This window comes from Parambassis ranga, chromosome 7 (assembly GCF_900634625.1).
Source record: "Parambassis ranga chromosome 7, fParRan2.1, whole genome shotgun sequence".
NCBI classification, from domain to species: domain Eukaryota; kingdom Metazoa; phylum Chordata; class Actinopteri; family Ambassidae; genus Parambassis; species Parambassis ranga.
Genome location: NC_041028.1, coordinates 18212411 through 18234106, shown reverse-complemented (window position 1 = coordinate 18234106; position 21696 = coordinate 18212411). Strand labels below are relative to the sequence as shown.

At 43.7% G+C, this 21696-nt stretch overlaps 1 protein-coding gene across 10 annotated transcripts in view; it reads left to right on the top strand.

Annotated features, from left to right (window-relative positions):
* myt1b (myelin transcription factor 1b) overlaps positions 1-21696 on the top strand; it is a 90078-nt gene that overhangs the window by 56325 nt on the left and 12057 nt on the right. For 8 of the 10 annotated variants that reach the window (XM_028409795.1, XM_028409803.1, XM_028409796.1 and 5 more), the window contains exons 3-10: positions 9199-9305; positions 13847-13901; positions 15591-15621; positions 16751-16813; positions 17889-18265; positions 18589-19734; positions 21255-21389; positions 21599-21689. In XM_028409795.1, coding sequence (XP_028265596.1) covers positions 9199-9305; positions 13847-13901; positions 15591-15621; positions 16751-16813; positions 17889-18265; positions 18589-19734; positions 21255-21389; positions 21599-21689 — 2005 coding nt within the window. Of the gene's footprint in view, positions 1-708; positions 735-4028; positions 4246-9198; positions 9306-13846; positions 13902-15590; positions 15622-16750; positions 16814-17888; positions 18266-18588; positions 19735-21254; positions 21390-21598; positions 21690-21696 lie in introns of those variants that run through there. The other 2 variants (XM_028409800.1, XM_028409802.1) reach the window with 2 other exon arrangements.

The window sequence follows — 21696 nt, the reverse complement described above, 5'->3', positions numbered from 1 at the left end:
ATTGGGAGGGAGGAACTGTCTGTCCGTCCCAGACACAGACACTCTGAATAGGCCTGGACTTCCAGTGAAAATGTTCCTCTAAGTTACCTAAATTAGCCGTACATCTGGTACATTTAGTCACACAGGATAAGGGAGGGAGGTGTAAATTGTGTGTACAGTGCACACAGCCATGTGAGAAAAATGCTGATGAGGATATTATAGTAGAAATAAATCTTTGTTGATGTGTGGATAAAGTTAGACTGTTCAGTACATGATATTGGTATATGAAGACATTTTATAGTATTATTTGTATTTGCCCCAATTTTCAGATTGATTAGTGCATATCTTTAAAAATCAGTAATGAGACGGTTAGATGGGGAGGTAACAGACGGAGTTTGGAGTTTGTTTTAAATCAGATTGCTGGGGGAGCTTAGTGAGTGTGAGAAGTTGCCGGGCGCAGCAGATGCTCTTTGTTGCTGTTCAGGCTATTGTTGTTGAAAGCTGAGTCTGGATTGGGTCCAGCTCCCGGCAGCAAGAGGACACCGCCTTCTCCTATTGGCTGCCACTGAGTGTCAGTCAGATCCTCGTCCCCGCCCAGCTGCCCCGAACTACAGGAGGGGAAGTTGAAGTAAAGTTTGAGTCAACTTTGTTCGGCAGAAGTAAACTTAGCAGCAGCACTTGGCGGTCGCTGCGGGACTGAATAGAGACTGAGAGGAGGAGGACCGCAAACATGAAGCTCTGTCGCGTATTTTTAGGTTCGTATCTCTCATTTACTTTTGACTTTTAACAAGAGAAACTTTTAACGCTTGTGTTACGGCATCTGCGTCTCATAGAATGGCACAGCAGAGCGACAGTTTGTGTTGTGTTGTGTTTTTGTCTCATCACGCCTCGTATTTATGAACAAGTGGTTTTAAATGAACAGATTCAACTACACAGAAGTTATTTTTTGTTGTTTTAAAAGTTCGGCGCACTCTGTTTAATCTGAAAAAAAAAACTTGCAGAGACTTTGTGGGATTAAAAGAAGCTTATAGACCCGTCTGGTCGCACCAGCTGTAACTTTAAAGTCATCACAGAAAACTTTTCAAAATCAACTTAGGAACTTCTCCACAGACTGAAACTATAAACTTCTACCCCGAGGTAACACACACTGGCAAGACAAAGGACAGTTGGTCCCCTAGGGGACCGTGTGGCCCCGGTACCTTGGGGACAATGCCAAGCTGCGGGCTTATTAAAAACTTTTTTTGTTGTGTTAGTCTGTCGGCTTGTTCCATCTGTCGAGGGACTATAGAGGCCTCCCCCGGTCCCAACCTCAGCGCTCAGTCAGCTGCTGCCCCCATGTAATATTTATACGGGCTGCCTGCACGGCCTTAACAATATAACCACCATACGACTGCTATAGTGCTGCAGGCCACTGCGCCATCTGCATCTGCAGACAGTGAAAGAAGTGAAAAGTTTTCCCAGCTGGCTGCTTCAGACGAAAGTTTCATTTACTTTATTGGTGACAACTCAGACTTGCAAGAACATTTTATCAAGATAATCTTTAGCCTCACATCACATATGCAGGCTTATAGTAACCTACGTTTATTTTCATTTAAGACTTACTGCAAGTATTGTTAAGTTTAATCGTGCCCAGTTTTTTAAAACATTTTATGTGTCAATAGAACAGATTTATTTAGCTGTATCTGATTTTGTGCCACACAAAAGAAGGCATCATTTATTTAAGCATTTAAGCTCATTAACAAAGTTTTCTTTTATATTGTTTTAGTTAGATATTGACAGACTTTTTGTTTTATTTTGCATTATTCAAACCTATTGTGACAGATTTAGAATTTAGCCACTTCCCTTAAAATAAAGGCTAGTGTCAAGTTTAAACACTTATGATGTTCTTTAGACTTATTAAGTGTCAGGTGGACACAGTTTATTTTCATTTATTTTGTCTTCTTTTAATTATTTCACTTTTCCTTAAGGCCATATGGACCCTTGTGATTAAAGTAGAGCTTCTTTTTATTTTAGTGAACGGATTCAAACATCACAGAGAAGTGTTGCTTACTACTTTAGAAAAAGTTTTAAACTTTTAATTTACTTTGTGTTAGTATAATTATTGTGGTGAATTACTTTAGATTGCTGTAAGACTAATTTTCTTAAATCATCATAGGGGCCACAGTTGTTTTGAGTTCAGCACACATTTTGGAACAACAAAGGAAAAAGTCTCCCAGAAATCTATAACACTGCCTTTAACCTAACCATGATGTTGCACCTAATGAGGCAGCTATAGTTACTGAGAACACAAAGGCCTTTGTTGCTTCAACAATACGTGCCTGTAAGGCTTTGTGCAGGCCGGAGCTGTCCGTGGTCCTGAAAACACTACAGCGCTGCAATTTGGAACTGTCCACAGTCCTGAAATCTCTCCACCAAACTAAAATAGTAGCAACCTGAGTGTATTTTTTACTTATTCCTATATTTTCTTTCTCTCTCACTATGGGGCCTCAGAGCTCACAACCACACCTGACCTGCAGGCCCTTACTTCGCCCCCACCTCCTGTTTTGTTTATTCGATTGTCGATGCTGTTGTTGCTGCAGTTGTGATTCCCGTCTTTCTCTCTCTCTCTCTCCCTCTCTCTCCGCACCCACAGTCTGAAATCATACTGATGGCGGCGTGCACGGCCGGTGATTGATTTCAGCTCCAATGCATAACAATGGGATTGCACAAAAAGAGCCTGCTGCAAAGAGATAAGAATTTAATAGAATTTCTGAAAGCTGAAGGTTGGGCTTTTTGAATATTCCCTGCGTACGCGGCGTGGAGACAGCAGATAAAGGATGGCATTTGTGGGGACTATTCTCAAATGGCTTGTAATGAATGGTTGTCATTTCCACTAATGGTTTCAAAACAGCAAAGCAAAACCACGGTGTGAGCAACATTTGGGAGTGACTCCAAGTTGCACTATTAAGACTGGCTGTTTGTTGTTTAGAGCTGCGCTGACGGTCAATGAGCAGAAATCAACAAATCTGGAGCTGACAGTGATCACCTCTCTTAAAACTCCTGCCGCAGTTCTTTACCGTGATAGGCCTAATTCAAGTTGATATCGCGCTTCCATTCACGCATCTCTCCAGAGCATAAATAATTTTTAGTAAAGCTCCCTTGGAGAGTTGCCTCCCTGCCTATATGTCGTTAAACCCCCTCTTTCCATACGCAGGAATTATCAGATGCTGTCAGCGCAGCGCGCATATACAAACTCTGCATACAACTACTACATCAATTCCCAGTCCTAGAAAAAAAAGTCCCCTGAATGAATTATTGGACGGTACCACTTTCCAGGATGTGTGTGGGGGGGAGACGTAGTGGTGAAGGATTACAGTAGCTATAGCCTCCATAATGCATTTGCGGGACATCAAGAACTTGTCAGCGGGTGATATGTATAAAATATGAGCTCATTCTGGTGTGTAATATTGTGTTGGCCGTGGAGCCCAGAGGCGCAGGGATTCTCTTCTGTCTCTCACACACACAGCGATTACGCGCAGACTGTTTATGGTGTTAGAAATATTTTGTGAGAGAAGCAGCGTGGGGGAACTTATTTTCATATTTGGAGAGGCGTGCGCACTGCGCGTAGAGACGCTGTTAAAATCTAGTTTGAAGTTGTCAGTTTTGTTGGCTGGGATGATGCATGTGTTGGTGATACAGAGGGAGGGAGAAAGTCAGAAGGGGGAGAGAAGAGAGAGAGAGGGAGAAAGAGAGAGTGTATGTGTACACATATGCCCATTGAGTTAGTGTGTTGTAAAGGGGGGACCTCAAGCCCTGCCCATCTGATGCTGGAGGTTTTACTACAGCTTCCGTGATGTCATGGCAAAGGGCGGAGGGAGGAGTTGAGGAGGAGGGGAGGGGGGAGTGGAGAGGGGACGGGATGGAGGGAGGGGGGGTGGTACAATGGCTCATGAGGGAAAGGTAAGTCAATATTACGTTTTTTTCCTCGCTGACAAAGGCAAATGAAGCCATGTTTTTGCTTACAAACAAGTAACATCTTAACGCCTGGATACGGAGCCGTGCGCCGATGCGCTGCGTAGGAAGAGGGCCGGTGCAACCTTCGCTCGCTCTTCTTATTTGTCACATCTGGACGTTTGTAACGGGATAGATGGCCGTTTCCTTTTTTAGAAAACAAACATTTACTCGGGATATCTTTTTAGCAAACTACTTGATAGCGACCTACAACTCCTCAAAACACAGCAGCACGGCAAGGACGCGAACGCTCAAAGGAAATATTGTTGGACACAGGTAATCACAAAATAACCGTGTTTACGTTTTGATTATTAGTAGAAATAATGATTAATTAGGAATTATTTGGCACAAATTTCCCATAACTTTGATGTGCACAGTACATCGTTTAAAGCATCACAGTAAACAGGATTTTGTGACGATTCCTGCTGTTGATATTTTTATATTTCCTTAAACTTATTCGCAGTTTCTTTCTCAACATATGGAGCTGTTTGTTTTTCTCTGAAAAGGCTTTCATCCTTCTGCATTTTGTACTGTTCGGGTGATATGATGCTGTTTTTAGCCCTTTAATGTGGTCCATGTTTACACTGGTGCCGTATATTAAGTGGGAATAAACCAACTATGGCGCTTTCTCGGAACCTCTGTGCTGCGTGTTTTACCCACTTCTTTTGCACTCTGATAGTTCATCATCAGTGTGCAGATCCACTTAGTGTTAGAAACGGACTCTATTATGTTCCCGTGAATGCTCTCTTAGCGGGCTGAAGTGTATTCTCCACTCTGTCCTCTAGTTTCACCTTCTGTATCTCCAGGAATAAATTAGCCCATTTACTGTAGTACTGATCGGGCTCCAGCGGCTACACCGCTGCATGCTCCACATTTCACCGACCACTCCTCTGTTTCTTGTGAAGTGTAGTACCTGGAGTTCAGCAGCAGATTGTGTTATTAGGATGTTACAGTGGGCGTTGAGCAGGACTCTCCCGTGTGGATGCATGGACAGATGGATGGATGGATGGATGGAGTGCGTTTGAGAGAGAAAGAAGGAGGGAGGGAGGGGTTGGCCATTTGATCCTCTGCAGCAAAAAACAGAGATGCTCTCTTCAAATGTCAGCTGCCTCTAGTAGCTCGCAGATAAAATATATATATATATATATATATAAAAGTCCTCAGAAGCGCGCTGGAAATAAACACCGGGCGTCGGTGAGGCTGCACAAAACACCGGATTTTGAAGTACTCATCTTATCGGATTCACTCCCAATCCTGTGGCGCGGTGCAGAATGTGAATGTGTATTATTATTTTTCTTTTTACTCCCCCCCTCTTACCCTCCCTCCTCCTTCCTTTCCTCGCCCCCCTTCTTGCTTTGCTTAGATGGCCACGTAATGTGTGCTCTGTGTGCGCCTTCCCGGTTTGTCAAAGCACCTGCGTCCTAAGATGGAGGAAAGAGATGAGGGATGATGATACGCGGAGTATTATGTCACCCGCTCTTTAAGTTGCTCTCCACCTCGCTTGGGCTCTGAGTAGCGCTGCTCTTCAGACAAACTTTAGTAGGGATGTTATCTTTCAGGTAAAAAAAAGAAAAAAAAACACACACACACCTAAAACTTAGTCTTTTTGAAAAGAATTCACATTCTATCAGTCTCTTATTTATAAAAAAGATGCTTTTCTGCAGTGATAGTTGGTGTGTATTTTATAAATGGAAGCTTATTTAAGCAGCCAAAATAATCCTTTACTCAACTGTATTGTTTGGATTAATGTGGAATAAACAGTGAGCAGAAGATTTAATACATCATAGTCAGTAATGATAAAACACCTATTGTTTTTCTTCTGTTTACTTTTCATGTGAAATGTAGCCTAGTTTCAGGGGATTACAGAATTAGGTTATTGGTGCCTTATGCTGCCAGTGGAGGCCATAACAGCAGAGTGTGTAGCCAGGCGCTGATATGAAGTTGTGTGTGTGTGTGTTTTTTTTAGTTGCTGTGATAGAAGGAAACCTCTCTATTTATGAAGGGTTGAATAGCCAATGGTGAGGACAGCAGGTGCCTGGAGGAGGGAGTGCAATAAACATGTTGGAGGAGCAGCTGGGGCCAAATTGCACCCTAGTCATTCAAAGCCTATCAGAAATCTAAGCAATACAAGCAAAGGTCAGGGTCGGCCAGGCTTTCAAAAGAGGGGAGGCATTTAAAACGAAAGCATGGAAATAATGAATTTCATGGCCTGCGTTGAAAAGAGAAATAAAAAAATAAAAAAATAGAAGAATTTAGAATTGATTAGAAAAAAGTTAATCTGCACAGATTCTCAGGCAGAAGAGCATGACATGCAGAAATGTTTTCTGAGCTGCTGCCTCAGGCGGGCCAACTTTCAGGTGCGCAGCAGATCCCTGCAGTTAGCGTTCTGTCTCAAAAGCTTGCGTTGTTTCTCAGATGCTGAGGTCAGGGTGGCCCTCAGGGGAGCTCCTCCAAAAGCTTGTTACCATGGTGCCGCCTTCCCTTCCACACCCCCACTACCCCACCCCTAAACTCGCATCCCATAACTGATAAGAGTGTGCATCTGCCACTTTGTCCCATTTTCTTCCCTTCTTGTTTTATTTGACCTTCAGTCTAAGATGTGAATACTGCAGTGACTTATCTGAATGGCTTATCTATATATCACAAATTCAATTTTCACACCTGCCAGATAATCCAATTTTTTCTCCTTTTTGTCCTTTGACAAAAAAAGAAACCAGTGAGTAACATGAGACTGTCCTGCTAGCACAACTTTTGATTTCTCTGTCTCTTCTGCCAGGCTCACTGTAATCACACTAAGTTGTCTCTAAATCCTGCTTAACAGGACCAGGGGTGTACAGCTGGCCTCGGCCCTGTATGTACACTAATACTGTTACAGACAGTTCACCCTGGTATTTAATCTAACTATGGATTTAGGCCTCTTTGCTCCATTGTCCCAGTACAGTAGGCTGCTGTCCTGTAATGGTATTACTAGATCCGAAACTTTGCTTTCTTTTATTTGCATCCATTTTTTTTATTATGCATAAAATAGAAAACTTTGATAAACCACACAATCCTGGCAATAAAAAAAAATCATTCATTTGGTATTCACCCCCCTCCTAATCCCAATCCTCCTCCTTCTCGCACACACTTCTGATTAACCAAACCTCCCCGGTGAACGGCTAATTGTCTCGTACTCCAATTTTCACTGCAAAATAACAAGCTGCAAGTCTTTAAGGTGGGAATGGGCTGTGCCTGATCAAAGAATAAGAGAGTACATATCCCAAGCAGACAAGGTTCAAATTAGTTTATAATGTTTTCTCATCTGCAAATAATCCAGATGTTCATTTCTTTACCATGAAACAAAACATGAAAGTATGAAAGGGTTGATTCGGCCTGCTGCTTTTTCTCTGATTAATTAGCTGATATTGCATATTCAAACACCATATGTGTTTTTGTGTCTGCAGCAGACACAGAGTGGTGGCTCAGGACTAAACTAAGTGAGCGGGGGGACGCTGACACACGGCCGGAGGCTATGTGTCCTAATAGAGAGCTGTTATATATTTGGCATTTAGGAAAGGCTCTCTGCTCCTTGGCCCCTACACTAACAATACAGGACGGATGCTCACTTCACTTACATTTGAAAAGAAAAAAAATATTGCGTGCGTGCATGCGTGTGCGTGTGTATGGAGACAGATAGCTGAGACAGAGATAGAGATGCAGACCAACAGTATTGCTGCTGTAATCACTTTTTCACTGGGGGTGGGGGCGTTGAAAGTTGATAAACAAGCATTTTGTAAAGAGTGCTGGCTGAGCTTTGGCGAGGTTTGCATGTAATGGATGAAGTAGAGGAGGGTGTGTGGAGGAGGGGGGTGGGGTAGGGCAGAGTGGTGGGGGTCTTTTTTGGGACCCCTCGGATACGGACACACAGCCTTTTGTTGTCTCTGCCGACTGCTTGCTTTCACTGCTTTCAGTGTGGGTTCATGCACAGGACAGACAAGTGTGCAGGAAAGACAAACTCAAGAAAAGAAGCGTGAAGAGGAATGAAAAGGTAAAGATGGTGAATATGAGCTAGAGGAGATGGACAGATGCATCTTGTGCCCTACAAAGGCCAGGGATTTGTACCCACATTCAAGTGCAGAGAGGTTTTATGTTTTGTTGCCTACAAGATATTTGAAAGATCGTATTTTAAATTAACAAGTTTTTAGGTCAAAACTCACATCATCAGTGATATTCTGCTTTGAAATTCCACCATAATTCTCAATTGTGAAGATCAGTCTTTAATCAACTCTGCTGCTTTAATTTAGAGTTTCAATAGAGTGACCCAAACCTTGGCCAGTTTGATATGTTCTTAAAGGATAGACGGACAGGTAGCCAGTAAAGTCATACAAGCTATAAACTATAAACTCAAGGGCATTTCCTTTTTCACAATGCTATGCTGCCTGCCACAACAACGCACAATCCATATAAAGGTGAAAGCTAAAGGGTAGAGATGTGCTTGTGTGTGTGTGTGTATATATATGTAAAAGAATCCGATTTCACTGTACCAGCTCAGCAGTGCATGAAAACAGAGAGGGAGAGAAAGAGAGAGAGAGCGACATCCGCTTGTTTTCGAGACTCGCATGCTGTCTTAAAGCTACACTAGTTGAAAAGTTCAGCCTTGGGCGTTTCATAGAAAAATACGCCGCACTCTGCCTGAACTTGGAGACATTATAGGACAACTCTGTTTTCCATTTAATGCTTGCACCGTCACCAGCGTCTCTGAAGTAAGAATAGATTTGCAATACTCTGTTTCTCATCATCAGAAAGATGAAGTGAAGCGCTATTACCTTGATGAAAAAAAGAGGAGGGGTTGAGATTTATGTATGATTCATTATTTACTGACTGATCCCCCCCTCCTCCCCCATTCTCTCATATATGCACCCTGAAAAGCTCGATAAAAATGCGCAAATTTGATTGATTCTAATAGCAGACTGACAGGGACCCCAGCTGGGGCACTTAACCATGTGTGTGTGTGTGCGCACACTCTTCTTTTTAGTTAATAAAGGAGTGTCTGCAGCATGCTCGAATGCCCCGACCTTCCCTCAAAGTAGAACCCCTCCCCTTTCCTTTATCCAAACCGCTGCCCTCATCCATTGGTGCTGATGGTGATGATTTCATCTGACAACTCTCCTTCTTTTTGTTTTTCCCCCAAAATCTTACCCCACCACTCTCCCTCCTCCTCTCTCACCCTTCCTGTTTCTGTCGCTGTAGAAAATGAGTTTCGGGGCGAGCTGGTGAACCAGCGGTGGACACGAGGCGAGAGGACCAGCAGCCGCTGTCAGGCCTCCCAGAGACTGCAGAGCCGTCGACCAATCATGGTGAGTGACAAGACCCCTGCAGCCCCTCCCTTTCCAACCCCCCCTCTTCTTCATCACTCACTACCACCGCTCCCCCCCATCCAACACCCCTTCCAACCTGATTCTGCTTCCTGGGCACTTCCCCAATCCCTAGCTCAGCGGGGGAAGTCAAAAAGGGTGGGAGGCTGTGTATGTTTTATGTGTGTGTGTGTGTTGGGGTTTGACGGCCACGCTAGACAGAAAAACATGAATCAAACAGCACATCAAATCTCCCGCTTGGCCCTGCCCATCCTTCGCCTCAGCTTAGTTGAGTTTAGTTAAGCTCAGCATGGCACAGCTCAGCGTTTTCCTGCTGCTGAGTTCACTTCACAGCGTTTTTTTTTCTATTGAAACACAATAAAAAAAAGGAGGAAAACTCAAAAGGATGTCCTTGAGCTGCTCATACTTTTTGTCCATGATATTCCTCCTTATCAGCAGAGTGGGAAAATACTCTTTTAACCCTCTCTGCCATCCTAAGCCTGTCTGCTCTTTCTCTCTCTTCTGAAACTTCTGACCCACACTGCCACCATTTCAAGGATGCATTTCAATTCTGAAAACACCTGGTCCCCTTTTCCTTGTCATCGCAGCTGAGAGTGACACTCAACAAAGAGATGGAGGGATTGAGGAGAGATTGAAAGAGAAGAGAGTGGGGGTGGGTTGGGGTGTTTTTTTCCCTTGGGTCCAGTAAGAGTAGTTTTGCTTCCCTCTGATGGTTCGGGTTCATCTGAAGAGATGACTTTTATTGATTTGGTTTGATTTCTGCTGCTGAGGGAGCCGAGGCGTTGGTTTCAAGCACTACATCATGTGAAGCAGCGTCTGTCGTTTGGCCCTGCCACTTATGATACCTCCTTATTATCTTTTTAGACTTGTATAAAAACGGAGATGGATGAAACGGACTTGAGTAGTCAAAAAGACGTTTAGTTACGAGCCCTGAAATCACACCAGGATGACTCATTCTCTAAATGGCAAACCTCTGAAACCTCATGCACATCTGACCCATTATGCAGTCACACATGCTCAGTCTTTTCGCATATAAAGTGTGAAACACACCGTCTCCCCTCCTCCTTTTTCACTATCTGCTCTGTGTTGTGTGAATTATTAAAGTGAATCTGTGGACGGGCCCACTGCACGCTGATCCAGCATTGAGGCCGCACAGTGCAGTCCGCCTGTCGGGGGAGCTGCACGGCGCGCCTCTAATTGGCAGCTGCTGTCCGCAGGTAATTTTTGAAGATGTCAGTCTTCTTTGCCAGTTGTGAACATTCTTCTCCCAACTCCTCGCTTTCTGCGTCTCCACCCACCCTTAACCCCCTCCTTTCCTCATCTACCATTGTAAACCTGAAAATGAATAAAGGAGTCATTTATGTGCACCAGGGGACGAAGGGTGACCTTCTCTCTGAAGTCATTGCCCCCAGCCAGCCATTTACATAGAGCTGTCAGAATGCAGAGCACAGCCCCCCCCCCCCCCCCCCCCCCACACCGGCCGCTGCACACAAAGAAGAACATAATTGATAATGTACAACACAGCCTGTAGGGACGAGCCGCGTCTTCCTCCTCCTTTCCTCCTCCTCCTTTCCTCCTCCTCCTCCTTTTTCTTCTTCTTCTACTGCCGCTCCACACCACATTTCACAGTAGTTAAAGACACTCATGTGCACATATACAGTATGCCACTGTACCTTTCCTTCCTTTTCCTATTTAACTCTTTCTTCCTTTCTCTGTTCTGTATAAGACTGCTGGTTCTATGTAGGCCCACCCACATGCAGTACATCATTCAAGGAGTCTAATTAACAGACTGCAAGGTAAAGGACAAGTTTTGAACATACATTAAAAAAGAGCCCTTTGAAAGAGATTATGAACATAAGCTGAATGCCTGCCTGGCTACATCCGGATTCATTTGCAGTGACTTTGTGTTCATACACATTTAATAAGCTGGAATTGAGAAAAAGGACAGGAAAAAGAGGAGAACTCAGATGTGCTTACCTATTTAAATGTGTGTAACTATGGTTACACAAACATGAAAGCAGTAGGAGCCCTTTTCAGTCCAGGTTTTGATTCATCCAATGATTATCAATGTAAGGAGAGAAGATGAAGTACAGGAGTAGCAAAATACTATATGATCTTTTTATGAAAGAGAAATATGTGTTTTAGTCTCCTTTCCACACACACGCTTTCCTTTCTACTTTAAAACATCTAGTCATGAAAAATACACCAGGTATTGTGTTTCAGTTTCAAATATGTTGAGGGTTTTTTTTTGCTCTTTAAAGGTAGTGAAGTAGAAGAAATAATTTGCATTGGTAAAAAGTAGCAATTACAAAAATGATCATATTTTTTGCAAACATGATCCCTTCAGTCAATTTCAAGGCCAAATACATTCACAGCATTGTTTCATCATATAAGAAACTTAAACATGGGTTTGGATAAAGCAATTCAAATATGTTTAAACCCAGTCACCCAGAAAAAAAGCTCAGAAAACAACCCTGATGTGTTTGAACTCAAACTATGATTTTGTTGATTTTAGTTGTTAGGTGTTGAGTGTCATCATCTTGCTGGATACAGATAACTTTAAAAACAAACAATGACGTGGCTAGACAGATCTGTGACTCATCCATTAATCTGGATCTGGAACTTTAAATCTTCTAATTTAAACTTTTTTTATTTTGGACATTTACCATGAAGGTTTATTGAGCTGACTTGCTTTTTGCAATGGTGTTTGGAGGAACTACAGTTTTTGGTACATCAGTGTCAGCTTCATTCAATGTTGCTGCTTGGCTGTGTCAAAAATGTAGTTTATTGTGAAACTAATGCATATTTTTCAATGGTTATCCATAACAAATAGTGTTCAGATGTTATCAAGTTGTCCATTACTTGAAACTTTATTATTTCGGGGACAGTTTAGTTTAATCTCTATCATCTGGAATGTTACTTAATGCTTAGTATAAAAGAATAAAAGTAAACAAAAACACTCCAGTAAAGTAAAAGTACTTCACTATTGTACTTATTACTGTACAAACTTCACTGGTCCTTTCATGCATTCATACAAACAAGAGCAGACAGTTGGTGTAGTTTGAGCTGTACGCAGGCAGGCACGCACTCGTGTAGGCTAAAAAGAGCACGCACATCCATTGACCGAAGAGTCATCGTGGCACACTAATCTGCTCCTCTTCCCACACAGCACTGTGAGTGAAGCACAGAAGGAGTCAACTGCTCCCTTCAGGCAGGGCACAAAGCTGCTGCTTGTTGCACAACTTCTATATTAACAGTGCTTGATCAAAAGAGTTGAAGCCAAAGTGGTGAGTGAGAGGAGAGCGGGCCAAGGCGGTGGACGCTCGAACAGGAAGGGAGGGGCGTGTGCCTGCACCTGTACCTCCGGCCAAACACTAAACGCTAATGAATGAAGCGTACCCTCCTCTGTGGTAGTGGTGGAAGGGGGAGAAAGAAAAGCCCTTAACAACAACAACAACAGCGTGTTTCATCCTACTCTCATCCTTTTTTCCCTCCTTCTTTTCATAAGTAGTCTATTAGCAGGAAAGGGGCATTGCCAAATAGAGACAGGAGGAGGAGAGGGGGGAAAAAGAAGAAGAAGAGAAACAGGGACCCTGTGTTTGAATCCCACTGTGGCGGTGCCAACTTGACTATAGGGAGGCAACAAAGCAGCTAAGTGGCTGGGCATGGAGAGGGGAGTGTAGGCAACTGGAGGGATAAAAGGGGGGTAGATGGGGAGTGTACAGGAGGGAGGAAGTGTGAGACAGAAAGAGGGGAGACCTGCAATATAAAAAAACCCAGAGTCTAGTAATCAAAGCTAATGGCTCCATTGTGTCTAAAAAGCATCTGATAGCTGTAGAGTGCACTGAGAGCAGCGCTGAGCGTGGAGAAGCAGTGCTGAGGAGGTGTGGCCAAGGGTCAATATGTGTGTGTGTGTGTGTGTGTGTGTGTGTGCGGCAGCGGGGTTAACACCTGCTCCTTTGTGGCTTAAAAGCTAAGCCCGTAGTAAGCAGCGGGCGTAACACACAACTCCTCTTCTTAAAAGCGTTATTACAGTGGCTTTTTAGTGGCCTGTCCATTTTTGCTTTATTATTATGTTCAGCATAGTTATGATTGTCAGTCCCTCTGCTTACAGAGGCCGTGGCCCCTGTGCAGGTGCCGCCTGTTGCCTCGGCACAGACTACAATCACGAGCAGCACTCAGATGCAGGAAATTACAGGGAGAGTGATGGGAGGTGGAATCTGAAAAGTAGCTCGAACAGCTGAGTTTGTGTTTGCTCTCTGTATGTAGTCCTTATTTCTGATGAAGTGAACATGATGTTAGCCTCAGTATGCTTTTTTGTTGTGAGAGAAAACAACAGGTGAGACAGGAGTGGCGAGAATGAAAGATATGTTCGTCTCATACTTGCTACCTTTGGTGTGTTTCAATGAGAACAATTTGAGCAAGGGGGTTATTATAACAGTTGTTTTGAAGCAGAGGGAGGCAAGGATGATTAACTCTGGATGTCTCTCTCTCTCTCTTTTTCTTTCTCTCTCCATCCCAAGATGAGTGTAGAGGGTGATGACAAGCGAACTCGCACTCGGTCCAAGGGAATCAGAGGTGAGTGTCAGTCCTGCTATCATGTCACACTCCTTCATATGCAAATGTTTTTATATGTTTGGTGATTGTGCATATGTGTGTGTGCCCATTCTGTCCGTCAGTCCATTTATGTGTGCTGTCTGTTCAAACATAAACAAATACAATGAGCACAGAACATATTTTAGCCATAAATCTTAGAAAATGAGAAACTCCATGTAAGCGTATGACATGAGAACAGTTCCCTAGATGCCATAGCAGTCTGTGATCCAGGCTAAATAAGAGAGGTTAAAAAAGTATTTTTTTTTTATAGCGCCCTATATTAAAACACAGAGTGCAGTAAATAAACTATTATAATCAACATCAAAGAGCATAAAATTAACATACTTATATACGAATGCACGCACATGAGCTACATCTGTCTCATTCTCCTGAATATTTCAGTAATGCCTTGAGGAAATGTCTTCCAATTTGGCACAAAGACTTACTTGGACTCAGGAATGAAATGATTAGATTTTAGTGGCCAAAGGTCACTGTGACTTCTTATCCCTCCCATTCTTGAAATTTGTATGTAAGTCCTTTGTAATCACACAGTGAAGCTTTCAGGTAATACTGCACACATTAGATTTCTAGTGATGTCATATCCCATCCATAGCCTGCTCCATCCATCCAGATACAGTTGCTGTTTATGTGTGTTTTTGCTTATTATTCACTGTGTAGAAATGTGAATGTGACTATATATGAATTTTAGCGTACCTTTCATTGAGTGTGTATACACTTGTGTGTGTGTGTGTGTGTATACGCGTGTGTTTGATGTTTAGAAGCAAGACAGCAGAGCAACAGTTCACAGGGCATTCAGAGCACAAGAAGGCGTCCAGTCATTCCAACTGTATGATGAAAGACTGAGAAACTCAGACGCTACACACACACACACACACACACAAACACACACATCATCATCTGTATGTGTGTGTGTGTGTATGCGTGTGTTTATTTTCTGTGCTCTTAGTGTATCTTGATACCCGGGGTGTTTCTGACATGTGACTAATGCATGTGATACTAGAGCCCAAACTGAATTCTCCAGGATCGTATTGTTTTCTCATTCTGCTCCAAATGAAAATAGGATATTTCTCCAAACTCATTCTATCGCTCAACTCCCAATCGATGCCCACAGCCTGCCGAGAGCTGGGTGCCCGTGTTGTTTGTGAGCAGAGCTTGATTTATGTTTGGTGGGCAATTACTATAAGTTGTCCCTGAAAGAAGTCCTGTTTTCTACTGATGAAGGCACTTTTCCTTTTTAATTTCATTTTCCCAATTATGATAACTAAAGTGTAACAATTAATCATGCTTTATTGCTGAAGTACGCACATAATTGTCACCTTTTTTTTTTCCAAACAGCACAATGCAATTTGGCTGATTTAGGCTTTCTGCATGTGTATGTTTTTGTGTTTGCCTTTGCGTTATTCATACAGTGTGTTTGCGCAGGCTGCTGTTTGTTTTGTGCTTGTCTTTGCATGTGTGTGTAGGTGTTCTCTGCTCGTGATCATGCAGTCAGCAGTGTGTAAGCCTGTATGAGGAATCCTCACGGGATTCGTATGCATTTGTGATTTATTGATCTGAGTTTCTTTTAGCAGCGCGGCTTTCTGAGCAGTCGTTCACCTTTGTTCTCCTTCCCTGTGTCTTTCTCTCTCTCCCCCTTTTTTTTTCTCTCAGTTCCTATTGAGCTCGTAGGACAAGAGCTGAGGTAAGGAAACACCTTCATCTTTGTGCAAATCCCTTTCATAAAGTTCTTTTATGTGCACCGCCGAGCACCCCCCCACCACCAGCACCACCAACCTCTACCACCACCACCACCACTCACTCACTACCGCTGCTTCTTTAGATGATGCTGTACATGATTATTTTTTTATTTATCATAAGCACTTCGCAGCTCGTGGTCAGTGCTTCTAACAGGCTGCTATTGATTTCTCTCAGCCTTTTGCTATTTCCTGCTATGAACACATACAGTAGATGCAATGAAAGGGGCGTGTGATCTTTTTGCCATCCGATCGAAGGATACGGCACAAGCAGAGAGGATAGTGAAAGCCGATTATTTATTTATTTTTTCTCTCTTTCTCTCTTGGCCCTGCCTTCTTCTCTCCCACCCAGGCAGCAGGTTTCAGGGCCATGAAGCCAATTGTCCTCCTTCCTCTCCCTGCTTCTAAATTATTTTTTTCATCCTCTCTCATTTTGTCACACTTCACCCTGGAGCATTGATCTGTACTCTGCACTACAAAAAAAGGTTTCGGTTTCAGGATTAAGGAAAAAAAAAACAGTAGGGAGGCCAGAGAGGGCCTTATTTAAAATGCAAATGCTGCATTTTTTAATAAGTGAAATTAATAATAAGGATAATTGGAGTAATAAAGGGCAATTGCAGGGGGAAGTTAATGAGAATTGAAATGAGCCATCCTGAGGGGTCATAGCAACCTGAATCAGAGGGGAGAGAGCGAGAGGGAGAGAGCGAGACCTGATGACGATGACTGGTGAAGAGAGCAAAAGCAGGGGAAATTACAACAGGTCTCGGCTGATCCCTATCTCTCATAGTAACAGGATATAGGCCAGGGTTGATGTACGACATACAATATTATGTTTTCCCCGGCTTGATGCCACCTGCATTCGTGCATCATGTGTGTCTGCTGAGTGGGGAGTGGGGGGGGGGTCTTTGTGCATGTGCATTTGTATGACCCACATGTTCAGTTTCCATGTCTTGGCTTTGCTTTGTTTGTCTCAATTTACATTTTTTAATAGCTGTGCTCATTGCTGCTGCTGCTGCACAGGGACTAAAATGCACCTGTGTCTTAAACATATCTCTAACCTCCATCCATTCCATCCAGCTGCCCCACCCCTGGATGCAATGGCTCCGGCCATATCAGTGGGAGATACTCACGACACAGAAGGTAGGGCAGATTAAAAACCCACCCTCTGTCTGTCCTTCTGCTCTGTCTGTCCGTCTCAGCCTCTCTGCTTCTCACAGCATCTGCTTTGTGCTTTTAAAGAAAAGCATAATGCACTGAAGAAGGTTGCCAAATGGTTGTTTAAAAGTTCAGTAGGTACATAAATATCATCTACTGCTAGGTAGTGGTTTGATCAGCTAGTCTTGAGCTAAACTACTTTGAATCTTGTGTCCAGTTTTAACTAAAAGTTCTGATCGGCTTATTATGCTAGTCCACCTACTATGCTATGCTTTCCACAAAAGTGTGAAAACTATTTCAATAATTGAAACTAAAACTGAAAATAGTTTTTTCCTTCCTTTTTTCTCTAATGATCATGCAAAAATGCACAGCGTTACCCAAATAGTGATTCTTTATAGTCTATAAATTGCTGATGATGATTTTTAAAGGTATAAAACAGACTGGAAGAAATCCATTTGAAAATTTCAGTGAGAAAAGCTCTGAATTTATGGTTAAGTAATAAACTTTTCAGTGGGCAACAGTGAAATGGAATTTCTTCAGGTGTTATTCCTGCTTCATTCCTCGTCTATGTCTCTCGCCCTCAGAGACCCTGGGAGACTCGGGGCAGCTCAGTGGCTTGTGACTCTTCTTTATTGAGGGGCAGATATTAGCTATCTGTTTACATGTGTATTCGTTCAGCAGGCAATTTTAGATGCACTTTGTTTATAGATCGTCCCTCAGTCTCCCTCACCGTCTCCCAGGTGAGAGTAAGAGGGAGTTTATTGGATTTCACCCTCCGCTGCCTCGCCTGCCCGCCTCTCCATACAAGTTGTTCATTAAACGTTCCACTCAATTGGCTGAGATTGGTTGTGATGTCTGAGTGAGCATGCATGGCGCCCCCCTCAGGCCACATATGTTGACTCCATTCTTCTTCATGTCAAAACACATCGGTCTGCTTTTGGATGTGACAAAAGTGCATGAGGTTTTAATATTTGTTTGATTTGTTGGACTGTGTTTACAGGCACGCTTCATATTCATAATTCTCTCTTTGTTCCATTTCCCTTTTCTTTTCCGTCATAAGCATTCTGGGTTGCCCCATAGCGAGAAAGCGCCGACTAGAAGAAGCAGTAGCTGAGCAGGAACAGGAACAGGAAACAGAGCGGCCTGCCTCCAAGAGGAAGTCCCACCCACTGAAACTAGCCTTGGACGAGGGCTTCAGTGCAGAGAGCGACGCCAGCAGTGAGGCTGAAGGCGAGGGAGAGAAGGATGGAGAGAAAGCAGAAGAGGTCAAGAGGGTGGAGGAAGATGAGGAGGAGAGGGACACAGGTGTGGAGGAGGAAAGGGAGGAGATGACAGAAGAAGATATCACACTGGATGAACAGAGAAATGGACAAGAGGAGACACAGCAGGAGGAGGAAGAGACATATCAGAAGGAGAAGAAATTTGCTGCTGATGAAGGTAGAGATGAGATAATTTAATTTAAGTAAAATGCCTAATATATGCTGTTTTTCTGTTATCTTTAGATCCACAAATACTGTCATGCTTTCTAATAACCACAAGGGGCATTTAGTCGAGCGAGTTTCTGCATGCTGCCTTCATGCTTACAGATTTGTCACAAAAGGTTATTTTTATTTCACCGTGAGCTCACAGTGAATGACTTGGCAGGCAGACAGGTGATGCAAATGATGATAAAGATATTGCTGACAACAGCTTGAGCTCACCGCATGACTCAGTGTTTCCTCTGTGTCACCACTCTGACCTCTTCATCTTTGCCTCCACAGAGGACGAGTGTGTGATCATCGAGCCTGAGCTCAGAGCAGTATCACCTGCAGCCGAGGAGTGCCAGTCTCCCTCGCAGAGCGCAGAGGAGGTGGCCACTTCTCTCCTCCACCTGGGCCGGGTTTCTGACAACAATGCTCCGAATGTGGCCATTCAGCAGCCTGTTGCTATGGAGACTGAAGAGGATGTCACTGTGGCAGCTGAACTGGGTGAAGAAGTAAAGGATGAACAGGGGAGTGACATAAATGAGCAGGAGGAGGAGGAGGAGGAGGAGGCGGCCGAAGAAGTGGAGTCATCTGTTCTGCAGAAGGAGGCAGCTGAGGATGAGCAAAGGGAGCATGAGAACATAAACAGCCACGTGAGGTCAGAGAATCTGACTGAAGAGGTCCACACGGACCAGATGAAAAGTGAAGATGAGGAGGAACAGGAGGAGGAGGTGGCAGTGCCAGTGCATCAGAGGCAGGACATCTTGTCGAATAAAGAAGATGAGGAGAAACAAGAAGAGGAGCACAGGGACTATGTTCTGACCATTTCTGATGTGCCAACTGCCGTCCACACCATCACCAGCACCGCAGCAGCTCAGGGAACACACATTAAGACTGACGACCACAGGGTCAGTCCTCTGGAGGACTACAACTCACACAGGGCAAGTCCCCTCGAGAACTACAACAGAGCCAGTCCATTTGACAAATATGACTCTCATAAGTCTAGCTACAAGGGCAGCCCTCCTTTAAGCTACAGCTCCCACAGGGCCAGTCCTCTGGAGGACTACTATCCAATCCCTGGAGTTGAGAACTACAAAATCCACAAGGCCTCATCCTCAGCCTCCCCTGACATCATTGAGGTACGATCAGATAGGTCAGAAGAGAAAGACAAAGACTTTGACGATGTAGATGGGGATGATGAGCAGGATGATGAAGATAGTCTGTCTCAGCGATCGACGGTGACAGATGAGTCAGAGATGTTTGACATGACCCGAGGGAACCTGGGTCTGCTGGAGCAAGCCATCGCTCTGAAGGCAGAGCAGGTGAAGCCAGCTGGCCCCAGAGAGTTGCTTCGCGCCCCAGATATCCACCACCAGCGATACTTCACCATGGAGGACAGGCCTAAACACCTGGACATCATCCGCAAGAGCTACTTCGGCAAAGGTAGGACAGAGGAAAGAAATAAAAAAGAAATAGCAGGGAAGTTGAGGTAGGCAGTACACTGTGCACATTTAGCCCTCTTCCTTTTTTATTTCAGCTTCAGCATTAGCATCACGCGATAGTAAAGCTCAGATTTGCCAAATTTGCAGTTTGCAGTTTTCTTGCAAGATATATTGACTTTCAGATGCTTTTAGCAGCTTTTTTTTAATCCATGGAGCACTGCAGAAGCACATTTACTCAATTAATCAGAGTCAGAAATGAGCTGCTAAACACAAATTAATGATCAGTGAAGAATGACACACTTACTACGTTAAAGCGTCACTGTCTAGACCAGCATTATGATTAAGATAGATGCAGACTAGTTAGCAGTCTTTGCAGGTGCTAATAGGCAGATTGATTTTAATTGTGGGTGAGCTTAGCTAGCTGTTTCCTCTGCTTCCAGTTATTTTAATTGTATTCTGGCCTCTGCTTCAAATTTAGCATGGTTGCATCAATGTTCTTTTACACTTACAATAGAAGACCAATGAAGTTCAATACCATAATGACATGAATGGAAAGCAATGGTTCCAAACCAGTGTGCACTGTCATGTGTTGAACTAAGAAACAACAAATAATAGTGTACCAAATAAACAGAGAGCCCTGTTTAGATCCTCCCTCTCCATTGTAAGAGGGATGAAGTGGTTCCAGCTGAAGAGAGGAAGTGCTCAAAGAGAGAGAGCGACGAGGGGTGAGAGAGAGAGAGCAGGAGATACAACAGCTCATGAGAAGCGGAAAAGAGGAGCGCAGGTTCCACAGTCAGCAGTGGAGTGTTTGTTTACATGCCGCATGTGTTCAGGCCTTGTATTTCACAGTTGGCGCATTGCCCACTTGTCATGCTCCTCACACTATAGCAGCAGTGTGATTACATGCCTGGTAGTGCTGCCCTCTCCTTGGCCTCAACTCCCTCCTGTGGTGACGTTCCTGTTCTGCTCAACGCTAATTAGAAGATGCATGTCTCGTTAACATTCAATTTGAAGGCCAATAGAGCATCACGCCATCCTCTTGCTTCTTTTTCTTCTCTCTAGTGCCATCGATACCGGCTGGCCTACCTCCAATAGCAGTAGGAAGGAGCAGACATTTTTAATTATGTGTAAATTATACAGTGGCGTGTTTTTCTCTTGATTTATTTTCAGGTGTTTTTTTTTTGTCTAAAATCCAGGAAACATCTCTGATAAGTGGGTTGTCTTTGTTTAGGGTCAACTTTGAAAACATTTCATCCTCAAAGGCATTTGCAGAAACACACAAATCACGTGCAAACAACTCCTTATGCATTTGCAGAGATGCATAAGACATGAGGAGGGGGTACAGATGGTGTTGCTTTTGTACAGTTGTCTGAAATATGTCTAGATTTCATGCTCAGCCAAGCAGACCGTCTGATGGCATTAACCACTTGCTTTTGTCCTCCTTGTTCAACCCACCTTCCCCTCTCTTCTCCCTATTCCCTTCTCCTGCTTCTACCTTCCTATCACCCCTCTGAAAACCAGAGAGCACTAGGCCTGAGAAGAAAGAGGTCAAGTGTCCAACGCCAGGGTGTGATGGCACAGGTCACGTGACTGGTCTTTACCCCCACCACCGCAGCCTGTCAGGCTGTCCGCACAAGGACAGGATCCCCCCGGAGAGTGAGTTATCTGAAGATCATGTTTGAATCTACTAATATTTATTCTGACACATTGACACAGAAATACAGTGTAACAGCAATTGTTACCTGAAGGGAAGTGAGGCACAAAAATACTTTATTACTAACTCTTTTTTTATATATAGTCCCTGAAATAAAGTGTTTTAAATTACACTGTGGATTTTCTCTAACCGTGTAATTGTGTGCCCTCAGTTCTGGCCATGCATGAAAATGTACTGAAGTGTCCAACTCCTGGCTGCACTGGTCAGGGCCACGTTAACAGCAACCGCAACACACATCGCAGGTACATC